The 21690-nt window shown below is 41.9% G+C and overlaps 1 protein-coding gene across 1 annotated transcript in view; it reads right to left on the bottom strand.

Annotated features, from left to right (window-relative positions):
* Positions 1-400: 400 nt before the first annotated feature.
* Positions 401-21690, bottom strand: part of exoc6b (exocyst complex component 6B) — a 61631-nt gene continuing 40341 nt past the window's right edge. Inside the window, exons 16-21 of the mRNA XM_034857342.1 lie at positions 14620-14731; positions 12694-12828; positions 12284-12472; positions 9087-9116; positions 1107-1300; positions 401-407 (exon numbers count right to left, since the gene is read on the bottom strand). Of these exons, the coding sequence (XP_034713233.1) occupies positions 401-407; positions 1107-1300; positions 9087-9116; positions 12284-12472; positions 12694-12828; positions 14620-14731 (667 nt within the window). The remainder of the gene's footprint in view (positions 408-1106; positions 1301-9086; positions 9117-12283; positions 12473-12693; positions 12829-14619; positions 14732-21690) is intronic.

The raw sequence follows: 21690 nt of genomic DNA, 5'->3' as shown, positions 1-21690 counted from the left end.
CCCCCCCCCCCCACACACACACAAAAATACATTACTTTTTCCCCTTCAGACATTTTTTATTTCTTTTTTATAAACTTGGTGTAACAGTCCCTTACCCCCTCCTTAATAATCATTTTAATCTCTCCTCCCATCCTCTTTGTTCTTTTTAATTCACCTCTTTTCAATAATCCCTTGTTCGTGTTCCTCTCTCCCACATTTCATTCATCCTTTTCCCTTTTAAATGTAATCCCTCTTTCCCACCATGTTGTGGTTTCCCTTCTCAGTATCTCTCTGCACCCTTTGGAAATATTCACATCTGTCAAATTCGCCTTTTCTGATTCTTTTCAATTCCACCCATCCTTTTCCATCCTTCCCGTACTTCTTCTCTCTGTCTGTCCTGAATAAGTAACTCTGTACAGTCCTAACCGCTACACAGCGCCGCACGCATGTCACATCACATCACACACACTGTACGCCCCGCCCCGTGACTCTAAGAACCTTGATCATGTAAAAAAGTCGAGCCAGCGACGCCTCGCATTCTTTCATTCCTCCCCCTCTCTTTTATCTGCAAGTGCTCTGCATCTTCAACTCTCCGAAAACGAGGCAAAACAGGGAAGGGAGTGTGGGGGAGGGAAAAGGAAGAAGAAAGAGCATCAAAGATAGGATGGAGAGATGGGAAGAGAAACAGTGAGGATAAAAGATGGAGGCGAGAGTGGGTAAATGGTGGGAGAAGAAAGCAGGAAAGAGAAGAAAAAAATAATGGAAAAAGAGATTAGGGGGGGCAAAAGTGACATGTAAAGATTTTCAATGAACAGAGGGTATCAAAGATGCTCTCCCCCAACTGTAACCAGCTGATCCATAGCGCCCCCTGTGCTCTCACATGCAAACTGCACTCAAGTTTGCTTTAAAGCACGCGCAAACATGTTCACGTGTGTGTGTGTTTGTGCGTGTTTGTGTTGAGATTAATAATAGGACAGAAGACCGATCAAATATGCAAGGAAAGATGACAGGGAGTAGAGAAATTATAGAAGGTACTATTTAAAGAGCAGAGGAGGACACAGAGGAAAGCAACATGGAAAGGAAAAACAAAGTGAATGTGCAGTAAATTAAGAACTGATGGGTCTGACATGAATGACAAAGTGGGTGGGGGTGACTTTAAAACTAAACATGGACACTCACCCTCACACTCCTTAACGTCGGTGTTGAGCTGGTGCAGCGCTCCCACGGAGATCTGTCTGACCTCCGGGTCGAGCAGGAGCTGCATCAGGGAGGTGGAGATGTGTTTACAGGCCGACATGCAGGCCGTCTGGGCCACTTTACCCTGAGAGAGAGAGAGAGAGAGAGAGAGAGAGAGAGAGAGAGAGAGAGAGAGAGAGAGAGAGAGAGAGAGAGAGAGAGAGAGAGAGAGAGAGAGAGAGAGAGAGAGGTCAACGGTGACAAAGTTTCATCTGCTGTTACAAACCAGTAACATGAAGTCATCACTTCCTGTGAACCTGATCATTGTGGTCATGAACTGCATAAACGCTGTTTGAAAATAGCAACAAAAAAAACATTCACAGACGTAATCAGAAGTTCAGGTGCACTTTATCATGTTTCTCACACACACACACACACACACACACACACACACACACACACACACACACACACACACACACGGCTAATAAAGTGTGCTGCATTCAGGTGCAGTCAGAATGATAAAGCAGCATAATAAGAATAAAAGCAGCGGATGAGGAAGTACATGACAACACATTAATACAGAAACCAAAACATGTGTTTGTGCGTGAGGACATGTGTGCAATTTCAGTGACCAGCCGTGGTCCTGGTCCTGACCTCTGCGTCTGCATTCCAACAGAATGAAGCAGAGATGAAACAGAGACTGAAAAACTAAAAAAAATGAGGTAAAGGTTGTAAAAGTACTGGAGGGAGGGAAGGAGGGAGGGAGGGAGGGAAGGCCCAGGGGGGACACTGAAGAAATCCAAACCAAGGGAAGTAATTTCTTGTGATTGTGAGATTACACAATTTAATTTCTATTAGTGTTTCAGTTGCTTTTCCTAAATTTAATTATCACAATTTCGTCACATTTACAACCTTCAAGAAACCTAAAATCATCTTAACTTCTGTGTATAATAAGGGGCATGAGAAGGAGAGGAAGGTAATGTTCTCCTGCAGGGCCTGACTACCTAAATGAATCCTGACGTGACTTTGATGTGTGACACAAACACACCTCCAGGTGATTAACAAACACCAGACCTGTCGCTCCGGCCCTGCATGTTTAAGTACCTTCATTAATCACACAGACCCACCATTGGTAAATAAACACTCAATCAAACACATGTAAGTGTGTAATTGTGCACGCCATTTTTACCTTTACGTGTTGGGGAGAATCTGTTATCCTCATTTAATTGAACTGTGAGTTTATGAAGCTCCAATCGCACATATGTGATTATGTTCCTGTGTGTAGTTTGGTCACAGTGAATACTTTAACGTGATTTGCTCACAAATCTGTGCACTGTACGCATCAACTTGTGTTTGCACTGAGATTCAAACAGTCCTTTGTGTTTTCAGACCTCAAAATTTACTTTCATAGGAAAGGGAAAACCTGACGTGACCATTTACAGCATATACAGGATTTGCCCACTGACCCCATCCATGTTAATGGGTCATGCATCTTGCATTAAAATGAAAAGCAAAATTCAGGGAAAATCAATACATCTTAATAATTGCTGAAATTTGTGGATTTGCTCAGGAGCCTGAAGCAAACCTGCAAAAAATAGAATTTGCATCGTTGACCAATAGCAAGCTGTCTTCAAAGGTTCAAAGTGTAGGAATTTCTCCCATCTAGCGTTGCGATCATATATCGCAATCAACTCTCACACCACGTAGTTCAAAGTACGTATTAGAGCTACGGTAGCTTCAAAAAGCCGGTCACTTGCCCTTTTCAATCTCCTTTTTCTTGGCTAAGAAGAAGACTCATGTCACTGAAATTTGGATTCTGAAAATGTAGATTACTTATGATAAAAATGTAGGTTACTTATGACAGAAAGTCTTTCAGTAAGGTGAGCGCTTACTGGTTCTGTTACCCAAGTTTTCCAGTGGACTCCGGTCTCATTTTGGTCAAATTATTCCCTTTGTGTGAAGCAGTTTATATCCAGACAACACTCTGAACAATGTTTCATCGGGACTAGTTTTGCCTTTTTTAACTGATGGTGCAGGGTGAGAAAAATTCTAAAATATGACCGCGTGGTCATAACAAAAACGAAAGTATATATACAACTCTTATCTGAACTTTAACATGTTCTTCAGCCCATCCTGGTTTTTAGGCAGCTCGGTGGTTAGCACTTTGATCCCCGGTCCGGGCAGGGCCCGTCTGTGTGGAGCTTACATGTTCTCCCCGTGTTAGCGTGGGTTTCCTCCCACCATAAAGACATGCATGCTGGGTAACTCGGACTACAGTTGAAAATTAGCTGACAGGCTAACACCGGCACATTTACAGAAATGTTGAACAATGTGCACCTTCCAAATCAAATAAATCAATCTTCAACAAAGGTGAACAGTCGGGTTCCTAGTAGAGAGGAGACAAACACCACCAGCTAATGCCAACAAATAAATGAAGGACAAATTCCTGTGAAGGTATCACACTGGTTTTTTGTTTTTTAAGATAATTTTTTGGGCTTTTCCACCTTTAATCTTTGACAGGGCAGTTAAGTGACAAAGGAGATGGGGGGGGGGGAAGACATGCAGGAAATCGTAACAGGTCTGATTCGATCCTGGACCTCTGCGTTGAGGCATTAACCTCAGTACATGTGCTGCTTTGCCACTGAGCCAACCTGGCCATGGTCACACCGTTTATTGGCATACAGTATTTAGGAAATTAAACATTTTTTTTAATTTTTTTTATTTTGGTGACATATTTTCATATAATTTCCTCCGCTTGTCTTCCAGCCAGCGGCTCAACTCGGCTGCTGCTGTAATAAACTGGTTTCCCCTCGGAGATCCATAAAATGAATCTTATCTTATATAAGAAACCCGACAGCGCAGAGAGATCCCGTTGTAGCTGTGAGTGACCTGAGGTCAGCCTTAGGAAGAGAGTCTGGAGCGCAGTTCATTCAAGAGGCAGCCCTCACCTCAAAGGGAAATCAAATTACACACAGGGCGCACACGTGCAAGCACATATGTTCGTGGAACACACACCTACGACTGGCCGGATATCCTCAAATACGACACTGGCCTTTGAACTCTGATCACACACACACACACACACACCCCCCAGGGGTCAACCATCATAGGGTGAGATTGAGCGTGAAATAGGCTAATTCTATTTACACATCCTGAACCTAAGCTAGCTGACACACACACACACACACACACCACACACACACACACAGGTTAGTCAGACAGAAATGGTGTTGTCTCAGAGTTCAATACAGACGACTGGAAACCATTAGCCTGAGGCTCACTGGAGGGAAGGAGGGAGTGAGGGAAGATAGGAGAAAGAAAAGAGTTGAAAAAAGGTGAGAAGAGAAAGTAAAGGAGCGGAAAAGGAAAGGAAAATGTTGAGGAAAGTGAAAGGAAGACCAAAGGTCAATGAAATGAGGTGAAAGAAAAGGGAAGGCAAGGAAAGCACTGGAAAAGAACAGAAGGGTTAGGAAAGGAGAAGAAAAAGTGAGGAATAGAGAAGGAAGGAGAGAGGAAAGTTAAGTAAAGGATAGGAAAAGTAAAGAGAGTTGAAGAAAGAAAAAGGCAAGGAAAGAGATAAAACAAGAGGGTGGACAGCAGCACAGGTTGATGGAAAGTGGAGATAAGTGAAGGACACAAGGAGCAGAGAAGGAAGGAAAGGAGGGAAACAAGAGGAGGGTAAGAAGGTGAATATTAAAGAGGGAGTGAAGTAGAGACGGATCGGAAGGATGCTTCATCTCCATTCTCACTCCTTCTATTCCTAAATCCCCCCCCCTCCCTCCCTCCCTCCTAACGAGGGACGTTCATCAAAGAGCTCATTAAAAGCTACTCAGCTGCTAACGGCTGAACAAATAGACAGAAAGAGAGAAAGAAAGCAGGCAAGGTGGACGGAAAGAGGTGAGGGGAAAGGATGGGGAAGGCTAAGCTATAGAGAATGGGAGGGTGGGTAGATAATCAAGAAGTAGGAATAAACGAGGGAAGAGGAAGGAAAAGGACGAGTAATGAAAGGAACACAGACAGATGAGAATGGCAGTAAATTGTGCAAATAAACACGCACATCTCACTGTGTCTGCCTCAATGTTGAGGAGCTGAAAAATTTCTCATTTAATGTTACAATTATTGAAATATTCCATATTCATTGCAACGTGAAAATGGTCCGTTAAATCTCTTGAAACCTTTTTTAAATCTGATGGATTTTTGCTCCAGGGAAAGTTAGCAACAAACTCATGAATAACTTTAGAGTTAAATAAAGAGTGAATATTTAATATTAAAGTGTAAAAGTTATTAAACGGTTGCTTATTTACACATACACCAGATACAGAGGCCCCGATTAACTTTCACTTGGAGTCCAAAATGTCCTCTCTTTAAGTTTTTCCTACTCTTTCTATTCACTAGCTAAGTTTCCATCTACTTGTTAATCCACTTATCCAAATTCCTGCGAAAAAGTCTTGCAAATGAAGCTGGTGGTCTACCAATAAATGATCCCTATGGCACAAGTTGTAATAGTGCTTATGTGCCGCTGTGAGACAACTCTTTTTTGAGACATGTCTTGCTATTTGAGCGCCTTCCATTTACTCCGGAGGACGTCCCACGGCTTGTCGTGACCTTTGTAGCCCATTTCCTTCGCAAGTTCCTGATCAATTATGGCCTTTCTTAGATTTTTGCTATCTAAAATAGCCGTTATTTTTTGTTTGTAACTTAAATTCAAAAAGTCTCTCGTCTCCTCGTCCGTCCACTTACATCTGTCTTTGTTGACACTCGACATGTGTGCAAACAGAGCGGAAATACTGGGCGCTGCTTTCTAATACAGGGAGGAAAGATGGCAAAAAAGAGCCGACACTGTAAATGCTTAAATCAGAACGCCTATCAATATAACTTCTTCAGCAGTCATGCAATTATGCATCAGCCTATTATTCCAGTTGCTACGCTGGCAGTAGTAAGCGACCTGAGAGCAAAAAATAAAAAATATCAAAACATAATTCAAATGTGCGCATTGGCAACACACGGCTCAAGAAGAAGCCGACCTATACGAAATACCTCAGGCTAAACTCACTCAGCCAACATTTGAATGTTTTTATATTTATTAATTTAAGTGTGACATCACCATCCCCAAACTCCATTTAAATAATCAGTGCTTTTATCATTGTAAAACACAAATAGCTGATACTTAAAATCTATATCTTTTATAAAGATACCCATCGGGGGAATGTTAACCGTGTTGTTGGTCTCTAAATGTTTTAATGGTGGTTCCAAAAAATGATCTGTTCTGGTCAAAAAAAACACCGCGGCAGAGAATCGTGATATCAATTGTAAGCTAAGCTGGTGATTTATATTATATATTATATATTATAGGCCTCTGTTCAGTTAGCTGTACCACTGACGATGATAAGATCTTTCCAAATGCTGTGGTGATTTTAACGAGGCAGCGTTCCCAAATCCACACTGAACAAAAACAATGACTCTTCAGTTTATGAGATGTTGTGGGGCAGAATTCCACACACAAGGCTTTATTAAGATCTCGTTTGTACTAAATTGAATCTAGAATTTCAAATTAAAAGACTCCAAAGACAAATTTGTTGGAGCAACCACAATCCTTCACATGTGAAATCGGTCAGAGTAAAAACAGATTGATTTGCATCCCCACGGAAACTATAAACCTCCAACTTTGGACACAGTTTGTTTAGAAGCCCTCCCGGCTGAATACAGCGTCGGCCTCATAATGCTGGAAGCAGGCTGAGTTAGAAACACAACAGCACGGTCAAAGTCGCTGCTCCGCAACGCCATAACGCACTGATTCATGGCTCCTGGAAGGGATTCGACACGGTGTATAATACGCTCTGTGTCCATCCAGGAACCCGTCAGTCACATGAACAGCGAGCTAGGGCAGCCAGAAGTCAAGAGGTGGGATCACCGCAAACAATAATGATACCGACGTGTGCGACACCCAGGGTTCAATTCTGCTGTTCTACGACAACACAGGTCTTTATCCGGATTTATGACTCGGAAAACAACCAAAAAAAAGGGGAATCTACCTGTGTTTGAGACTTAGAGTCACATAATCAACCCCCCAAATCACTGTAAAGGGAGCAAATCCAGGTCCAGTATTGTGGAACAATCACATTACAGTGTTACAGTAGGTATTTGTTCTTTTCAGTAAAGAAACGCCACAAAAATGAAGTCTGGACTTTTTGGGAGCGTTTTCTCTTTGAATGTAACACACACACACACGCGCACGCGCACACACACACACAGCGGCCAGTGCAAGCAACTACACTCCACAGACTGAAAACCACATGTAATCTTACAGATACCAGGGTTGGAAATTCATTTTTTTGTCTAGTGTAACGAGTGGTAAATATATTTTTTTCATTAATGACTATAAATACAGACAAGGAAGGGAACACCAGGTACGCTCTCATCTTCGTCTTAAAGGGATAGTTCAGATCTTTTGAAGTGGGGTTGTATGAGCTATTTCTCCATTGTTCTATTTATTCTATTTTTTAACACATTTGTATTGTGCTGTGAGCACAGTGACAAAAGATCGGTCCATCTTTAGTGTGTACAATAGATGGCGGTTACATTTATATCAACTTATAGAAATCAACTTATATATGATTTTAAAATGTTATTACTGAGCTCTTCCAGACATTTAAACATAAAATAACCAAATATTTAATAAAAAAAGTGATTTAAAGTGGGGATTTTTAAAATAAAGGCACATTTTAAAGTTTATGACATGTATCGATACTTTCAGTTTGCATCAATGGTTTTTCAATCGTTGAAGGTTACACCCCTACCGGACAGGGGCAGCAGCTAAACACATTTTAGACACCTAACCATCTATGGCCAAAGATGTACACAAAGTTTTGAACATTTTCCCCACTTTACCTTGGTGTCAGACAGCCCTTTACGACGGGGAACTGAAGCCGTAATCTCTGTTCTCTTCAAAGCCACCAGACTCCTTTGGTAAAAACATCAATTTTACCTTGCAGACCAAGGGAGTGGCTACTCCACCGCTGCCTTGATTGGTTAGTTTGTTGGTGCTACTGTGTGACTTTGGTCTCTGTCTGTTTGTGGTGCTTTTATACCTGCTCATAACCTGCTCCCAACCAGGTTAGGTGTTCAGCTGAAGTTACCAAGGCGATTTAACCTGGTAACACGTGATCCACCGTTGTGATGTAGAAACCCTGGGTTGAATCTCTAGGCATGATTAATCGTTATCTCGCCATGTTGATTCACACAATTCACGATTTAATTTATAAATAACTTTGATTAAAAAATATATATATTTAAATTTTGAATTGAAATAACCCTTTAAACACCAAAGTCAAAGTAACAGTTTTTTATTAATTTGTATTTTATTTTTCTGTCCTTGTCTTTTGTTTCTCAGTTTTTTCCCCCTTTAAATCCACTTTTCACTACAATAAACTCCTTCATAAGCTACGTTGCTTCTTTATTTCCATCTCTTTTTGCATTTTCCATTCTTCCACTGATTCCATTGACTTTTTGTTTTGACTTTCTCTCTGCAACAATCGGTTAGTTTGAAATACACAGATTTGGGATAAGTACCTGAAACAATCCCACACATAAGACCAGAAGTATCCCTTTGAATGTTAAGTATTTTCTAGTTTTAGAGTAGAGCCGACATCCAAATGATTTGCGTTGATGCAACCTGCCAAAGTTTCTGGTGCATTAACCGAAACGCGGACCATTGTTTGTTACGATTTCCCTCCCTGGTTGGGACAAATATTTGGGCACATGAACACAGATTCAGGCAAAACGTGCATCACTCGCTTCCCTGGTCATCTCACATGCTGGTTGGTAAACTGTAAAGTGGGGATTTTGGGGTAAAGCTTGGAGGGTTATTAACAAGGTCAGTCAGGGGTTGGTAAACATCACTCCGTTACCGTAACAACCCAGATACTCACCGGTAAGGTAGCGTGTTCTACTGGCGTTCCCTACGGTAAGACACATAAACCAGGACATTTAGTAGATGGCAAAAAATAAAACAATAAAACTTGTGTGTTATTAATGGGAGACATGAAAAGTTGAGGGAAATCTAATACAGTGTGACGACTGCTTGGAAAAAAACAAACTAAAAACTCCTCAATCAAATCTCTTCCCCGTCAAGTATTTATTGCACATGGACCCTTGAGATGATGCTAATCTGGCTTCATCCACCTTGTTGCGACATGCTGAAGCAGAATGGACAACGCAGTTAAGTCCTAGACGCACAGAGGAAGAGCGGGAAGCCAGAAGCCTCTCGCTGCACTGCAGAACGCAGATCAAGGAGCTCAAGAGCCATAAAATTGAGAGCAATATGGTCAGAGGAGAATCCAGACTTTCCTTTCTAATTTTCACATGATTATTTTTCACTCCCGGGGGGGGGGGTTCATGCCTTCCTAGGATAGCAATAAACTATTTATGGTATTATTAGCTCCTGGACTGGGCAGCATTTCCCTCTCCGGTGAGAACTGGAACGATACACCCCTCTGTAAGGTTGTTGAAGAAATGTGATCCCGCTGAGCTTTCTTCACACACGTCTGCTTCCAACTAGCGGCATCTAGAGCTGTTAAAACGACCACATCAGCGCGCACGCAGGCACGCAGAGAGCGCCAGACTGGAAGAATGTTGCTGCGTCACGGTGAGCATTCATTTTGACAAATCAGCAATCTGACTGTGTGTGGGGGGTGTGTGTGTGTGTGTGTGTGTGTTGAGTTTCAGTGTGCTGACTGTTAGTTGCATAACATCTTGGATTGTATTTTTCAGTCACACAAATGTAAAACAATCACTTATTCCTGGGTCATTGGTCTCTCTCCAATATCTGTCTTCCACTTCAAATCTTCTCTTGCCGCTCTTCATGGACGTAACTGTGCCGCAGAGTTTTAGTGCGTAGTACTAATACTAGTAGCAGCAGTAGTAGTTGTGGTGCTAACGGAGGCAGTAGTAGCAGCAGCGCTAATCGTAGCAGTTGTTAAAGTAAATTTGTATTCTTGCTTCTCCTGTCTAGTCAACTCCTCTCAATAGTATCAATAGGATTCATTTCTGTGTAACTTTACTCTTTTATATGATCACCTCTTGATTCAGAAGGTCATACCACCCAGCTTTTTAGATCCATAGCATCTGATCTACTTAAGAGGCCCCGCTGTGTGTGTGTGTGTGTGTGTTAAAGTGTGTGACAGGGTCATGTCTGGGGCTCGTGGGGGTGTAGAAAAAGCTTCTTAAGAGTGCTGGAAAACACTTAACCTGACCACCTTGTGTATGTGGCCTTATGGCCTTGTGACCCGCTTTGACCAAGTCTGTGCAATCATTTTGAGACTGTGTGTGCGCGTGTGTGTGCGTGCGTTTATTCTAAGTTTTACTAGAAATGTCCATGTGTTTTAAGCCGGAGAGTGGGAACATTGATCATGTGTGCTTTGGACAGTGTACATAAAGGAAGGAAGGAAGAAATGCTCCATAGCTGATTGCTGGAGGATACAAATACAAAAAAAATCAGTTTTTTGGACCGAGGTTGAAGGTTAAGAGCCGGGAGTCATTAGAGGGGAGTTCAGTGCGTTAGCTACAGTAGATGACGCTCCCCGGTTTGGAGAAGCAGGCAGGAGTACCGACAAGGTAGCTAAGCAATGTACTGCTTTGGACGGGGGCAGCAGCTGAACACATTTTAAATACCCCAAAAACAAATACAAAGTTTAGTTACGGGTTGTAAAGGGCTGTCTGAGAGCAAGGTAAAGTGGTGAAAATACTCAAAATATAGCGTACTCTTAAACTGATACTTATTTTTTAAGAAATTTAACATGCCCATATTATGCTCATTTTCAAGTTTACATTGTTTCATTTTCAAAAAACAGGTATTTGTTTAGGTCTCTTTTAGCTACAGAGTGAGACATCTCACTTCTATTCTATCTTTGTTAGGAGTCGCACATGTGCAGTAGCTTGGTAAGATCCCATCAGCTAGATAACTCTTTCTCCAACTTTGGTCAGTACAAGGCAGGATCAGCTGGGAGACTTTTTTCTTAACAAGGGCAGACTTGTGGAATACCAGCAGAACAGTGACATGGAAGTAGTTCTTTCGGAGATTATGGTTAAGTAGTGTGTGTTGAGACAGCGTTTTGCCCGTGAGAATGAGCTAGCATGCTAGCGCTAGCATGCACTACGGTTAGCCACCTCGTCTCGGCTAGTGACGTAGAAAGCCGTGCAGATGTTGAACAGCTCACCTGGAGACTGAAGGCAGAGGCCATTCAAAAACCGTATCTCACTCAGAAACAGCAGGGATGTTTTCCAAGTGTGTATGCATGTGGAAACAACAGAGACAAAATAACCAAATAACACAAATCCCAGAAAAGGTGATTTTTCCATAATAAGGGCATTTTAAAATATGTTTAGGTGCTGCAGCAGGACATTAGCTTAGCTTCCGTGTTCGTCCTCCTGCCTGCTCCTCCAACCTTGGGGCGTGCCGACCTCTATCTACTGTACCTAATACACCGACTATGGACAAGTAGCTCATACAAACCACATTTCAGAAGAACTGATCCATTCCTTTAAAATACTATATGCAATAATAGACTGATGAATTGTCTACACATTGCAATACACACTATACTGATACAGACAAGAGAGTATAATGTCATTACAGATGGGCTGTGGAGTCAATAGTCTGAGTCGGAGTATAATCTGGTGCTGCTGACCCGACCAGCTTGCCCTTAAATGAGCTTAACGGGCCCCATGTTAACGATCTAACCCATTACAAGCTGATACTGTAACAAACTAAAGCAGATTGTCCTGCCCTGGGACGTCTCACGCTCACATGGAGGCAGACTGGTGAGTAAGCTTATACCTCTGTGCACTCACTCACTCACATACACACAGAATGTATGTATTATATAAGGTATGTGTGCATTCTGTGCGGAATAGTTTTTTGGGACATTTTGGCACTAAAATGATAGGACAGCTATAAACAAGAAAGGTTGAAGAAAGAGAAGAGTTTGTGCTCAAACACACACAGTTAAATGCTTCGGAGGTGCTTTCACGTGTGTGTGTGTGTGTGTGTGTGTGTGTGTGTGTGTGTGTGTGTGTGTGTGTGTATGTGTGTTAGCGTATGTGCGTGTGCATGTATAAGTGTACTTACCGGCAGGTTGGTGAAGACACTGAACGTGCTCTTCAGAAAAGCGATAAGGTCAACCAGGTAGTCGCTGGCTTCCAGAGTCCCGCCTCCCTGTCCTGCGGCCATCCAATCGTAATCAGCCAGCTGCAGGAACTGGTCGATCTTGGCGTTCAGGTTGGTGTAGATCTCCTCCTCGGCCGCATGGCGAGCGTCCTGCAAGGAGACAGAGATCAGACACATAGGAATGTGTTTACGTATTAATTATTAATGTACGCCTGTCATATTCATTGCCTTAACTTTACATAACTACTGAAGTTGAGGCGCATAGAACAAATAATAAAGAGAAGGAAGAAAAAAAAAAAAAAAAAGATGTATGTGCGTTTGTGTTGCATGCCGGGACAGAAAAAAAACAGGAAGATAGAGAAGAAAGATACCTTAAAGGTGGAGGTCCCGTACAGCTTGGTAGCGTTTGCTGTGTCTGGCGGAACATTTGTGATGTTTGATATGAACTCCTCCAGGAAGTGGCAGCACTGCTCCAGGTGGGTGGTGTTTATGATCACCTGCACCAACTGGATACAAACACAAGACAAATGAGGCTGGGCATGTTTGGGTACGTGTATTTTGTAAACGTGCTTCTGTAGTGAGATTGGGTTCAGAAGGCTGGCTCAATGCTGCCGCCTCCGTAGATGGTCTGCACGCTACGAGCATGCACAGAGACGTTAATGCTCAGCGCATAGTTCGATGCAGGATTCTCCGAAACCCCAGAGGGCGTACATACAAAATTATCTGGGAATAAGCAAGACGTAGTAGAGAAGAATAAAGCGGAAGTAACCTCTATACATAGGGTCCTATCTACTCTAATTATAACTTGAATGTCGTTTATCTCCAAATCAAAATGACTGTCTGCCTGTAACAATGTTATGAACACTTTTATCCACGAAGCGGATTTGTTTTATTTACTTTTAGCTTTAAAAAAAAGGGTCTTTCGAGTTTGTCCACACTCTCCAGCTAAATGTGTCTTCTTTTCCCAGTGTGGCGCGCCTCTGAACACACCAATAACACTGTTGGACTCTGTGGTCTACACATGAAGAATCACAGAGATGTTTAGACAGGCGAAGCAGCTCAGCCAGTCTTCCCAGAAAACAACGCTCCCCTGGTGCACGACCACGCGCTGAGACAACTCCCCGGGCCTTTCCCTTCCAAAAACGACAGCTGTTGTGACGTCATTTGATGGCTCCTGAACCTCGTACCGGGAACATCGCGGCTACCATAAAACTAGCGGAACTCGCCAAAAACAGTAAATCACATGCACCTTTGAATATGACTAAATAAAGTCTCCTATACTGTACACGTGTAACCGTGCATTATATATACATATATATATATTTTTTTAAACCATGCAATTATATTAACTTTTTTTTTCCCTCAATGTCTTCATTTTATTCATTCATTTCTTAATTGTTGTGTGGGAAAAGGGTACAATAAAATAAAAAAAGCACATATGTTTCGTTTGTACTATATTGGTTTGACATTTGTCTTGGTATTCTGTACATTATTTTGAAATTAAGCAGAGTTAGACAATTAATTGAACCTGTTTGGTAAAGGATGCAGACATAACTAGAGGTGGGAATCCCCAGACGTCTCCCGAAACAAAATCATCACAATACTTATGCCACAATATGATATTATTGCATTTTTAAAAGGTATTGCAATATTCTGCGATATATTGCAATTTATAACCTTTTTTCCAACTTCTAATGATGTTGCCAAAAGGAAACTTTGTCAACATCTGTTTTATCTAAAAAGATAAATTACTGTTTGTTCATCTCACTTCAATTGTATTGCTGCAAAATGGGATTATCAAGCAGACAAATTGACCTACACATATATAATAAAAGATCCATACTTAGCGCCTGTGTACTGATACAGTATGGCCACAGAAAACTATCGCGATACTATGCTGTCTCAATTTTTTTCCCACCCCTAGACATAACACGTACTCTTTGGCGTTACATCACATTCTCGTGAAATAATAGTGTTTGGTCTCGAGGGCCGTTCATAGAGCGCGACAAGTGGAAAAAAAATCACTGTTTGGGATCACCGTTCTGCACAGTTACAACAACATGTTGGAAAAGAGGAAATGTCGTCTTAAATGTGTGTTCGTAAGAATAAATAAGCAGGAAAGATGGTTAATGATCCTTCTGTGAAAACAAGTTACACTCAAGTTGTGCAACGACGTTAGCTCCCTCCATCTGAGAGATTATTACAAGCGTCAAGCTGAGGTATTTTTTATTTTATTTGTACACATTGGTCATAGACACACACACACACACACACACACACACACACACACAAAGTACCTCTGCCAGCCCGACATTCTTCTTCTTAATGGCGTAGTGCAGACAGTGGCTGAGGGTTCTGGTCAACAACACATTTGTCGACTTGCGGATCATATCGTCTACCTCCGTGGAACTGAGAACACAGACACACACACACACACACACACACAGACACACAGACACACAGACACACAGGATCAGTGACTGAGCAGAAGTGATTTCTTGCAGAGAGCTGCAGCGTCTGGAAGCCAGTACAAACATTTTAAGTGAATTTCTCAGTCTGCAAAACTCTCCGTTTGGAAAAAGTCTAAATGTCAGCCAATTCAAATGAGTACAATAGCATGTTATTACCTGTCAGGCTCATTAGAAGTCCAACAGTGTCTTAAATCTCCTGATGGAAATAATTAACCTTAACCGCTAAGAAAAAGTTAATTTGAGACTCAACAGATTCAAAAATTGCCCTTAAATCAATAAAATAGCCACAGACTGTTAATAACTGCTAAATTGATCCAAGACCCTTTTTCCATTTGCCTCCTGCCAGATAGATAGATAGATAGATAGATATTTACCCAACCTAGTCCTGGACAGACTTTAAATAGACATAAAATGACCCCCTCTGCAGAGCCAACAAGGCATAAAGAAGGCCAGCGGGCTGTTCAAACTGAAACAGGCTAAGATTTCCTGTTAAAACAAGTGTTTGATGGCGCTAATCAGACCCACTTACATAACCTCTGACATACTATCCGTTTTGTTATGTTTGAAATGTGAATGCTGTTTTGGTGAAGAAACCCAGACAAATTTCTGGGAGTCCAGGGAGGTTTTTCATGGCAGCGTGTGTCTCTCTGGCTGGGCTTGGTCTCCTGTTTAAATAACTGGGTTCCTGGAAGCGTCAGGCTGCACAAATAAAGATCAACTGAGGCAAGCGGTTTTGACATCCAACACGAGGTTGGGAGACACTCACAGGAGAAGGTAAGAAGAAGCAAATTAAGTCAGAAGTGGACGAACATACAAAACCCATCAAAAGCTACTTCGTTGATGCTTGAAATGCGTGAGTTTCGTGAAATGTCCATGTGAATGTTCATTTCAGAAATGTTCAGGTGCCGCTGGAAAATGCTTTTTCGCCCGGATATCCCCTAGTTTTATCTTTCTTTGTGTTGGAATTCTAAACTCTGGAGGATTTCTGAGGACTATGGTTAACTGGTCCTCAGATCTAGACAGCTAGCTAGACTATCTGTCCAATCGGAGGTTTCTGTTGAATAACTAAAACAACTTTTGAACGTCCACCAAAACAAGTTCCTTCACGAGGCTGTTTTGCAGCGGCACCGTGGCTTTGTCTGGTATTCAGCAACACCCATTACAATTGTGATTGGTTTAAAGAAATGCCAATAAAGCAGAGCACGTTTGCCTCCCATCACGGAATGCTGTGCTGACTAGCAGGACCCTCCTCCACAGCGCTGTGGAGGAAGGTCTGGCAAACTTCAACCTAGAATTTAACAAATCTGATCTCTCTTTTCTGGATCTGTTCTTGAAAGTCGGACGAGCTGTACCCAACGGTTAATAGGCTACATGTCCCGTACATCTTAAGAGCTCGCACTCAACACTGCACTTCACCGGGTGCTCGGCAACACACCCACCAAGTGTGATGCCGATCGGATGAACGGTTGTTGAGAAAATCGACACACAGAAACTCCTCCCATTTTAGTTAGATAACAAACACACACGGAAAAGGTCAGGTCAAACACACTTCACACAGAGAGAGAAAATCAGCTCATTCCCTTTCTCCCGCTGCGAGATGATGAAGAAGAATCTGTGTTATGCATGTGTGTTCGGGTCCAGAGCCCTGTGGGTAACAAACACATTCCAGCCAAATCAGTACATTATCCACACACACACACACACACACACACACACACACACACACACACACACACACACACACACACACACACACACACACACACACACACACACACACACACACACACACACACACACACACACACACCTAAAGGGAGAGCGAGAGCTGGAATTCAAAACTCACGTTGTTTCCAAAAAAGCAGAGGAATCCTAAAAACGTTTCGACAATTTAGAGGGGGGGGAATTCCTGGAGTGGCAGAAGTGCAGAGTGGACAAAAATGTGTGTGTGTGTGGAGAATGGAAAAAGTAATTGTATGCTACTGAACTCTGCAAGCATGTACACACACACACACACACACACACACACACACACACGGGTGTGTGTGTATATTATTAACAACACAGAATTTGGATTTAATGTCATTGTATTTATACCGCCATCAGTCACAATAAATCTGCGGTGGTGGATGCTGTCAAAAAAAAGCCAAGTGCCTTCAGTGCAGGCATATTTACAGCACAGTGACAAATGGCTGGAGACATGTAGAGGTATTTCCTAAAAATACACAAAGCAACAATGATGATGAAAAAAAGAGCGGTGAAAATAGAGAGAAGTTAGAGCGCACCGAGCCAGGAAGCCACAGGTATGCACATACTGTACCACGAAACAAACCCTGGACATTGTTAAAGAGCAAACACACACACAACGTTATCATTCGAGTGTGGAGCAGCGACTGTGCTACGTAGCTATGTCCCACACATACAATAGAAATCAACTGGGTCAGCAGAGCCAAGTACACTCTGTTCTCTGTCTATGTGTGTGTGTCTATGTGTGTGTGTCTATGTGTGTGTGTCTGTGTGTGTGTGTGTGTGTTGGTTTTTAGAGGATGGATGAGCATACTTGCTGATACTATCTGTGTGTGTAGTTGCTGGAAGTGTGTTGGTCTATATATAAATATATATATAACGGCAGGCAAATTAAAGTTTCACGCATACTTTTCTCTTGCCCTCAAATAGCTCCTTACCACGATTTTCGACATCATTTGTCACTGAAACAGCGACACACTAAATATCACTGCGGTTGAGCTCTGCAGCTGCTCGCTAACTGAAATAAAGTGACTGAAACATTATGAAAGCGGGAGAGGGTGACTTTAATGTATGAGCATTAAAATGATGGGGTTATGTATGCAGAAGTGAGTATAAATTGAAAGCAGGTCTAACTTCAAAGAAAAAAGAAAAGAAGAAAAAAAAAAGAGTCACCGTTCAAAAACATGCTAAAGACTTCCTGAAAGCAAAGCTCAGGAAGGCTGTGTTTCAGTCAACCTCACATCCACATAGGTCAGCACCAGTGTGTAATGTTTCCAACATGGGGACCAGTGTTAGAGCTCTAATTACAACAGAAAAGACACTAAAAGAAACTCTTTTAAACCAATTTGCTGACAAATGTCAGAAATATGACCAATTCTTAATGGAAACTTTTTATTTTTAACGCATTGGAGTCACAGTAGCAGTTGCTCATTGCAGCATAGGGATACACAAAATATTGGCAATCATAACGTTATAGGTCGATGTTAACCTTCTATTTTTTAAACATTGTTGACGGTCCGCAAAACAGGTCTGACGCACAGGATTTACATGAAGACAAAGAAATGCACCTCTAAAGACCTAGAGAAAACTATTCTGTAGAGATAATGGGTGTTATACAACTAATCTATTGGATTCCTCCATATTAAATTGTTAACTTGGTCAAAGACTCGCATAGGCAGACCTTCTGGTCTTTCTGGACCTTCTAGTCCACAATCCAGAGCGATCCCGGAAGTGGAACGTCGTGATCATAAAGCAGACTAGTGAGGAAGCACAGGATTTACATCTTCAAGACAAAGCAATGCACATCCAAAAACTTAGAGAAAACCCAGTATTCAGTAGGAAAAATGAGTGTTATACAACTAAATTATTGGATTCCTCCATTTTAAATTGTAAGTGTCAACTTGGTCACGCTTGTTCAACTCAACATAAAAGCTGAAGATTGACTTTATTGCTGAGATTCCTCTGACAATAATTCCATTCAAATGAAACAAATTTGGTGCAAAATGTTGCCATTACAACATCTCATCTGACAAACTACTGATGACATCACGCTCCCCGACAACATCGGTGCGCAAAAGAAAATCAATTCACATTCCTATCGCGACTCAAGCTCTACACAGTCAAAATCTGTATATCTATATAAATCTATATCTAATCGATTTTTGTTTTGGAATGGGCATAAACCACATGGGAAATCACATGGGAAAAGTAACTCCACTTTCATACTGTGAATTGTTGTTTTTTCAATTGAGTTTGAATAGGTTGTTTTAATCAAAAGTCAATATTCAATCGAATCCTGAAATTTTGTGTATTACCCGACAAGCTGACATTGGGGCTTTACTCTCTTGATTCAACTTTGATCATCATTATGAAATGTAACAGAATCGCTACATCACAGGCTGAGGCCTAAGCCCAATCTAAAAGCCTGCGTCAAACAACGATGTGCTCATGCACGAGTGTTTTTATTTCTGAGATTGGACTAGGAAGCCAGTCTACATCAAACCAGCTTTAGTAGCACGTGGGCACGCTGGATCTCTACTGGTGTTTGTGATCAAACAGCCGATCCAGATTGACGTCCGCAATTTGAGTTTTTAATCTCCGGATTGTCTTCGCTTGTGTGGAAAACGTAGCCAAGGAATGCTTTCACTTCCATCCGCGGTTCCCCCTGTTTTCTTTCCCTTCCTTGGCTCGATCATGGCTGGCTGAGCGTGCGTGCATGCTCTCACTCAGCAACACCCCGCTTCTTTTTCACAGCTCGACACGTTCACGCCTCCAGTCTCCTAGCGCGGGACAGAAGATGGGGGGCGGCTACGAGGCCAGTTGTTCTACCTCGAGGCTACAAGTCGATATTTGGCCTAAAAATGTTCAGGCCAGCATCACCTCATCTCCTGAAACATCACTGGAGCCTCTGCTAAGCCAACCCTCATTCTCTGTCACATCTAAAGTCAAGGCAATTGTTTGAATGTGTAAGAATTAAAAAAAAAAAAAAATGAATATTTAGACGCAAAAACAAAATAGTACTTCTAAGCAATAAACAAAAAAAGACAAGATCATCACAAACATAAGCAACTAAATTGATACTGTCCATGTCTTTGCTTCTGGATGTAAACTGCTACTTTACATCCAGGACCCAAAGGTAAAAACAAAGTGTGCAATGAGTTGAAAATTATTGTCAAAAAAATTATTTTTATTATAACATTTTTTTCTGTAGAGAAACATTTTTATTCCTAACTGGCATGGATAACAACACCTAAGAACCACTCAAACAACTGCAGAGTAAAACAAAAAAAGCACACACACACACACACACACACACACACACACACACACACACACACACACACACACACACACACACACACACACACACACACACACACACACACACACACACACACACACACACACACACACACACACACACACACACACACACACACACACACACACACACACACACACACACACACACACCTTCCGTTGAATCAGAATTGAGAGCAGAGGTTAAGGTCAGAGTTCAGAGGGATCAATGACCACAATCCTGCTCCATCATCCCGTCTGCTTCCGGGCCTGTGCATCTGCGTGTGCCTCTTTGAAGCGGGCAGGAAGGCGTGCCGCCACGGTAACCAGATAGCAGGGTGTGCAGCACCGTAGAAATCAAGCCAGGTCAAATAGTGGAGTCATTATTCTGATTGAGAAGAGCGATTAGTGCTGTCTGGTCAGCAAGAGACCGGGGAGCAACTGTTACCCCAAAAAAAACATCCGTCTGGACATTTGTGTTTGCTCAGACCGATGATTTCAGAGTTGTACAAAGAGTCCAGCTGATTTTACAATCACTGTTGCTAAAATTATCACTTGGTCATGTTTATTACGACCGGTAGCATGCATGCGTATTGGTGGCTTGTATTACCTGCAGATGATCACCGCAGCAGCATGGCCCAAACTGATTAAGTGCAAGGAAAAACTTTAAACTGACTTTAGGATTTATTTTAAACAATTACTAAGTATGTTATTCATATCTTTTATGAGTTGTGGGTGTTTCCTACTGGATTTCCAGTTATGCTTTTAATTGTTTGTGCATGTTTTAGTTTTAGGATCTTGTATATCAATATAAAATCTTTCAAATAGGCAACTTGTTTGATGAAGAAAGAACGAGTGTAACACTCGCCTGTCACGTGTTATAACCACTGTTGTTTTTTGCAGTTGGCCTGGAAATCCAGACCCAAATACCAAAGATTAAGGGTCTGTCATCGAGTAATAAAAGTCGCCCATCTTGAGGGGCGTCACCAAGTCACATTAAAACTATATGTATATATATATATGCCTTAAAGGAATTTATATATTTGAATATGGATTTTTTATTTTAGTAACTATTTAATGCTACGGATTAAATGGTTTCATCAACTTGTGCGTTGAGGAAAAAAAGAGAACGGATTTCCCATTTTGAAACGCAGTTTTTGATTAAATTGGTTGGCCAGCGCTAACACACACACACACACACACATTAGTGTCTTTCTTTTCAGCTCTTCTCTTGTCCAAATTCTTCCCTTTAATTAGACAACTTTTTTTCCCCCCCAATCACTCCTCCTCTTGCCTCCATCTTTTTCTTCCGCCGGTCACGGATCAATGGTACCTCCCCGGTTCCCAGCCCCCACGGAGAATCCACACATCCACACAAAGAACCACACACCCACCCACACCCACACACACAAACCCACACACACACACACAGGATGTAAGCATAGGTTAAGGAAAGTGTTATTTAGTTTGAAACCAATAACCAAATCAGAGCTTGACACTAATAACACAAAGTGAAAGCGTTTGCTTCTTTGTAAGTTTACATAATGCTGTGCAAGTTTCCTGCGTGTGTTCATGTACACGTATATGAGCTAATGCATGTGTAGCTATGTGTGTGGGCGTGTGTATACCTGTGTGTGTGTGTGTGTGTGTGTGTGGTGTGTGTGTGTGGTGTGTGCCTGGCTGAGTCCCAGCTCTGTGGGATCCTCCTGGACAGCGGAAGTTGTTTCCTGATTGCTTGTCTCCTCCGTAGAAAAGTGGCTGCATTGTTGTAGTTAAATCTTCCATCAACGGTAAACAATATGCGCGCGCGCGCAAACACACACACACACACACACACACACACAAACACTG

The sequence above is a fragment of the Etheostoma cragini genome, chromosome 19 (assembly GCF_013103735.1).
Source record: "Etheostoma cragini isolate CJK2018 chromosome 19, CSU_Ecrag_1.0, whole genome shotgun sequence".
NCBI classification, from domain to species: domain Eukaryota; kingdom Metazoa; phylum Chordata; class Actinopteri; order Perciformes; family Percidae; genus Etheostoma; species Etheostoma cragini.
This window is presented reverse-complemented; position numbering and strand designations above follow the sequence as displayed.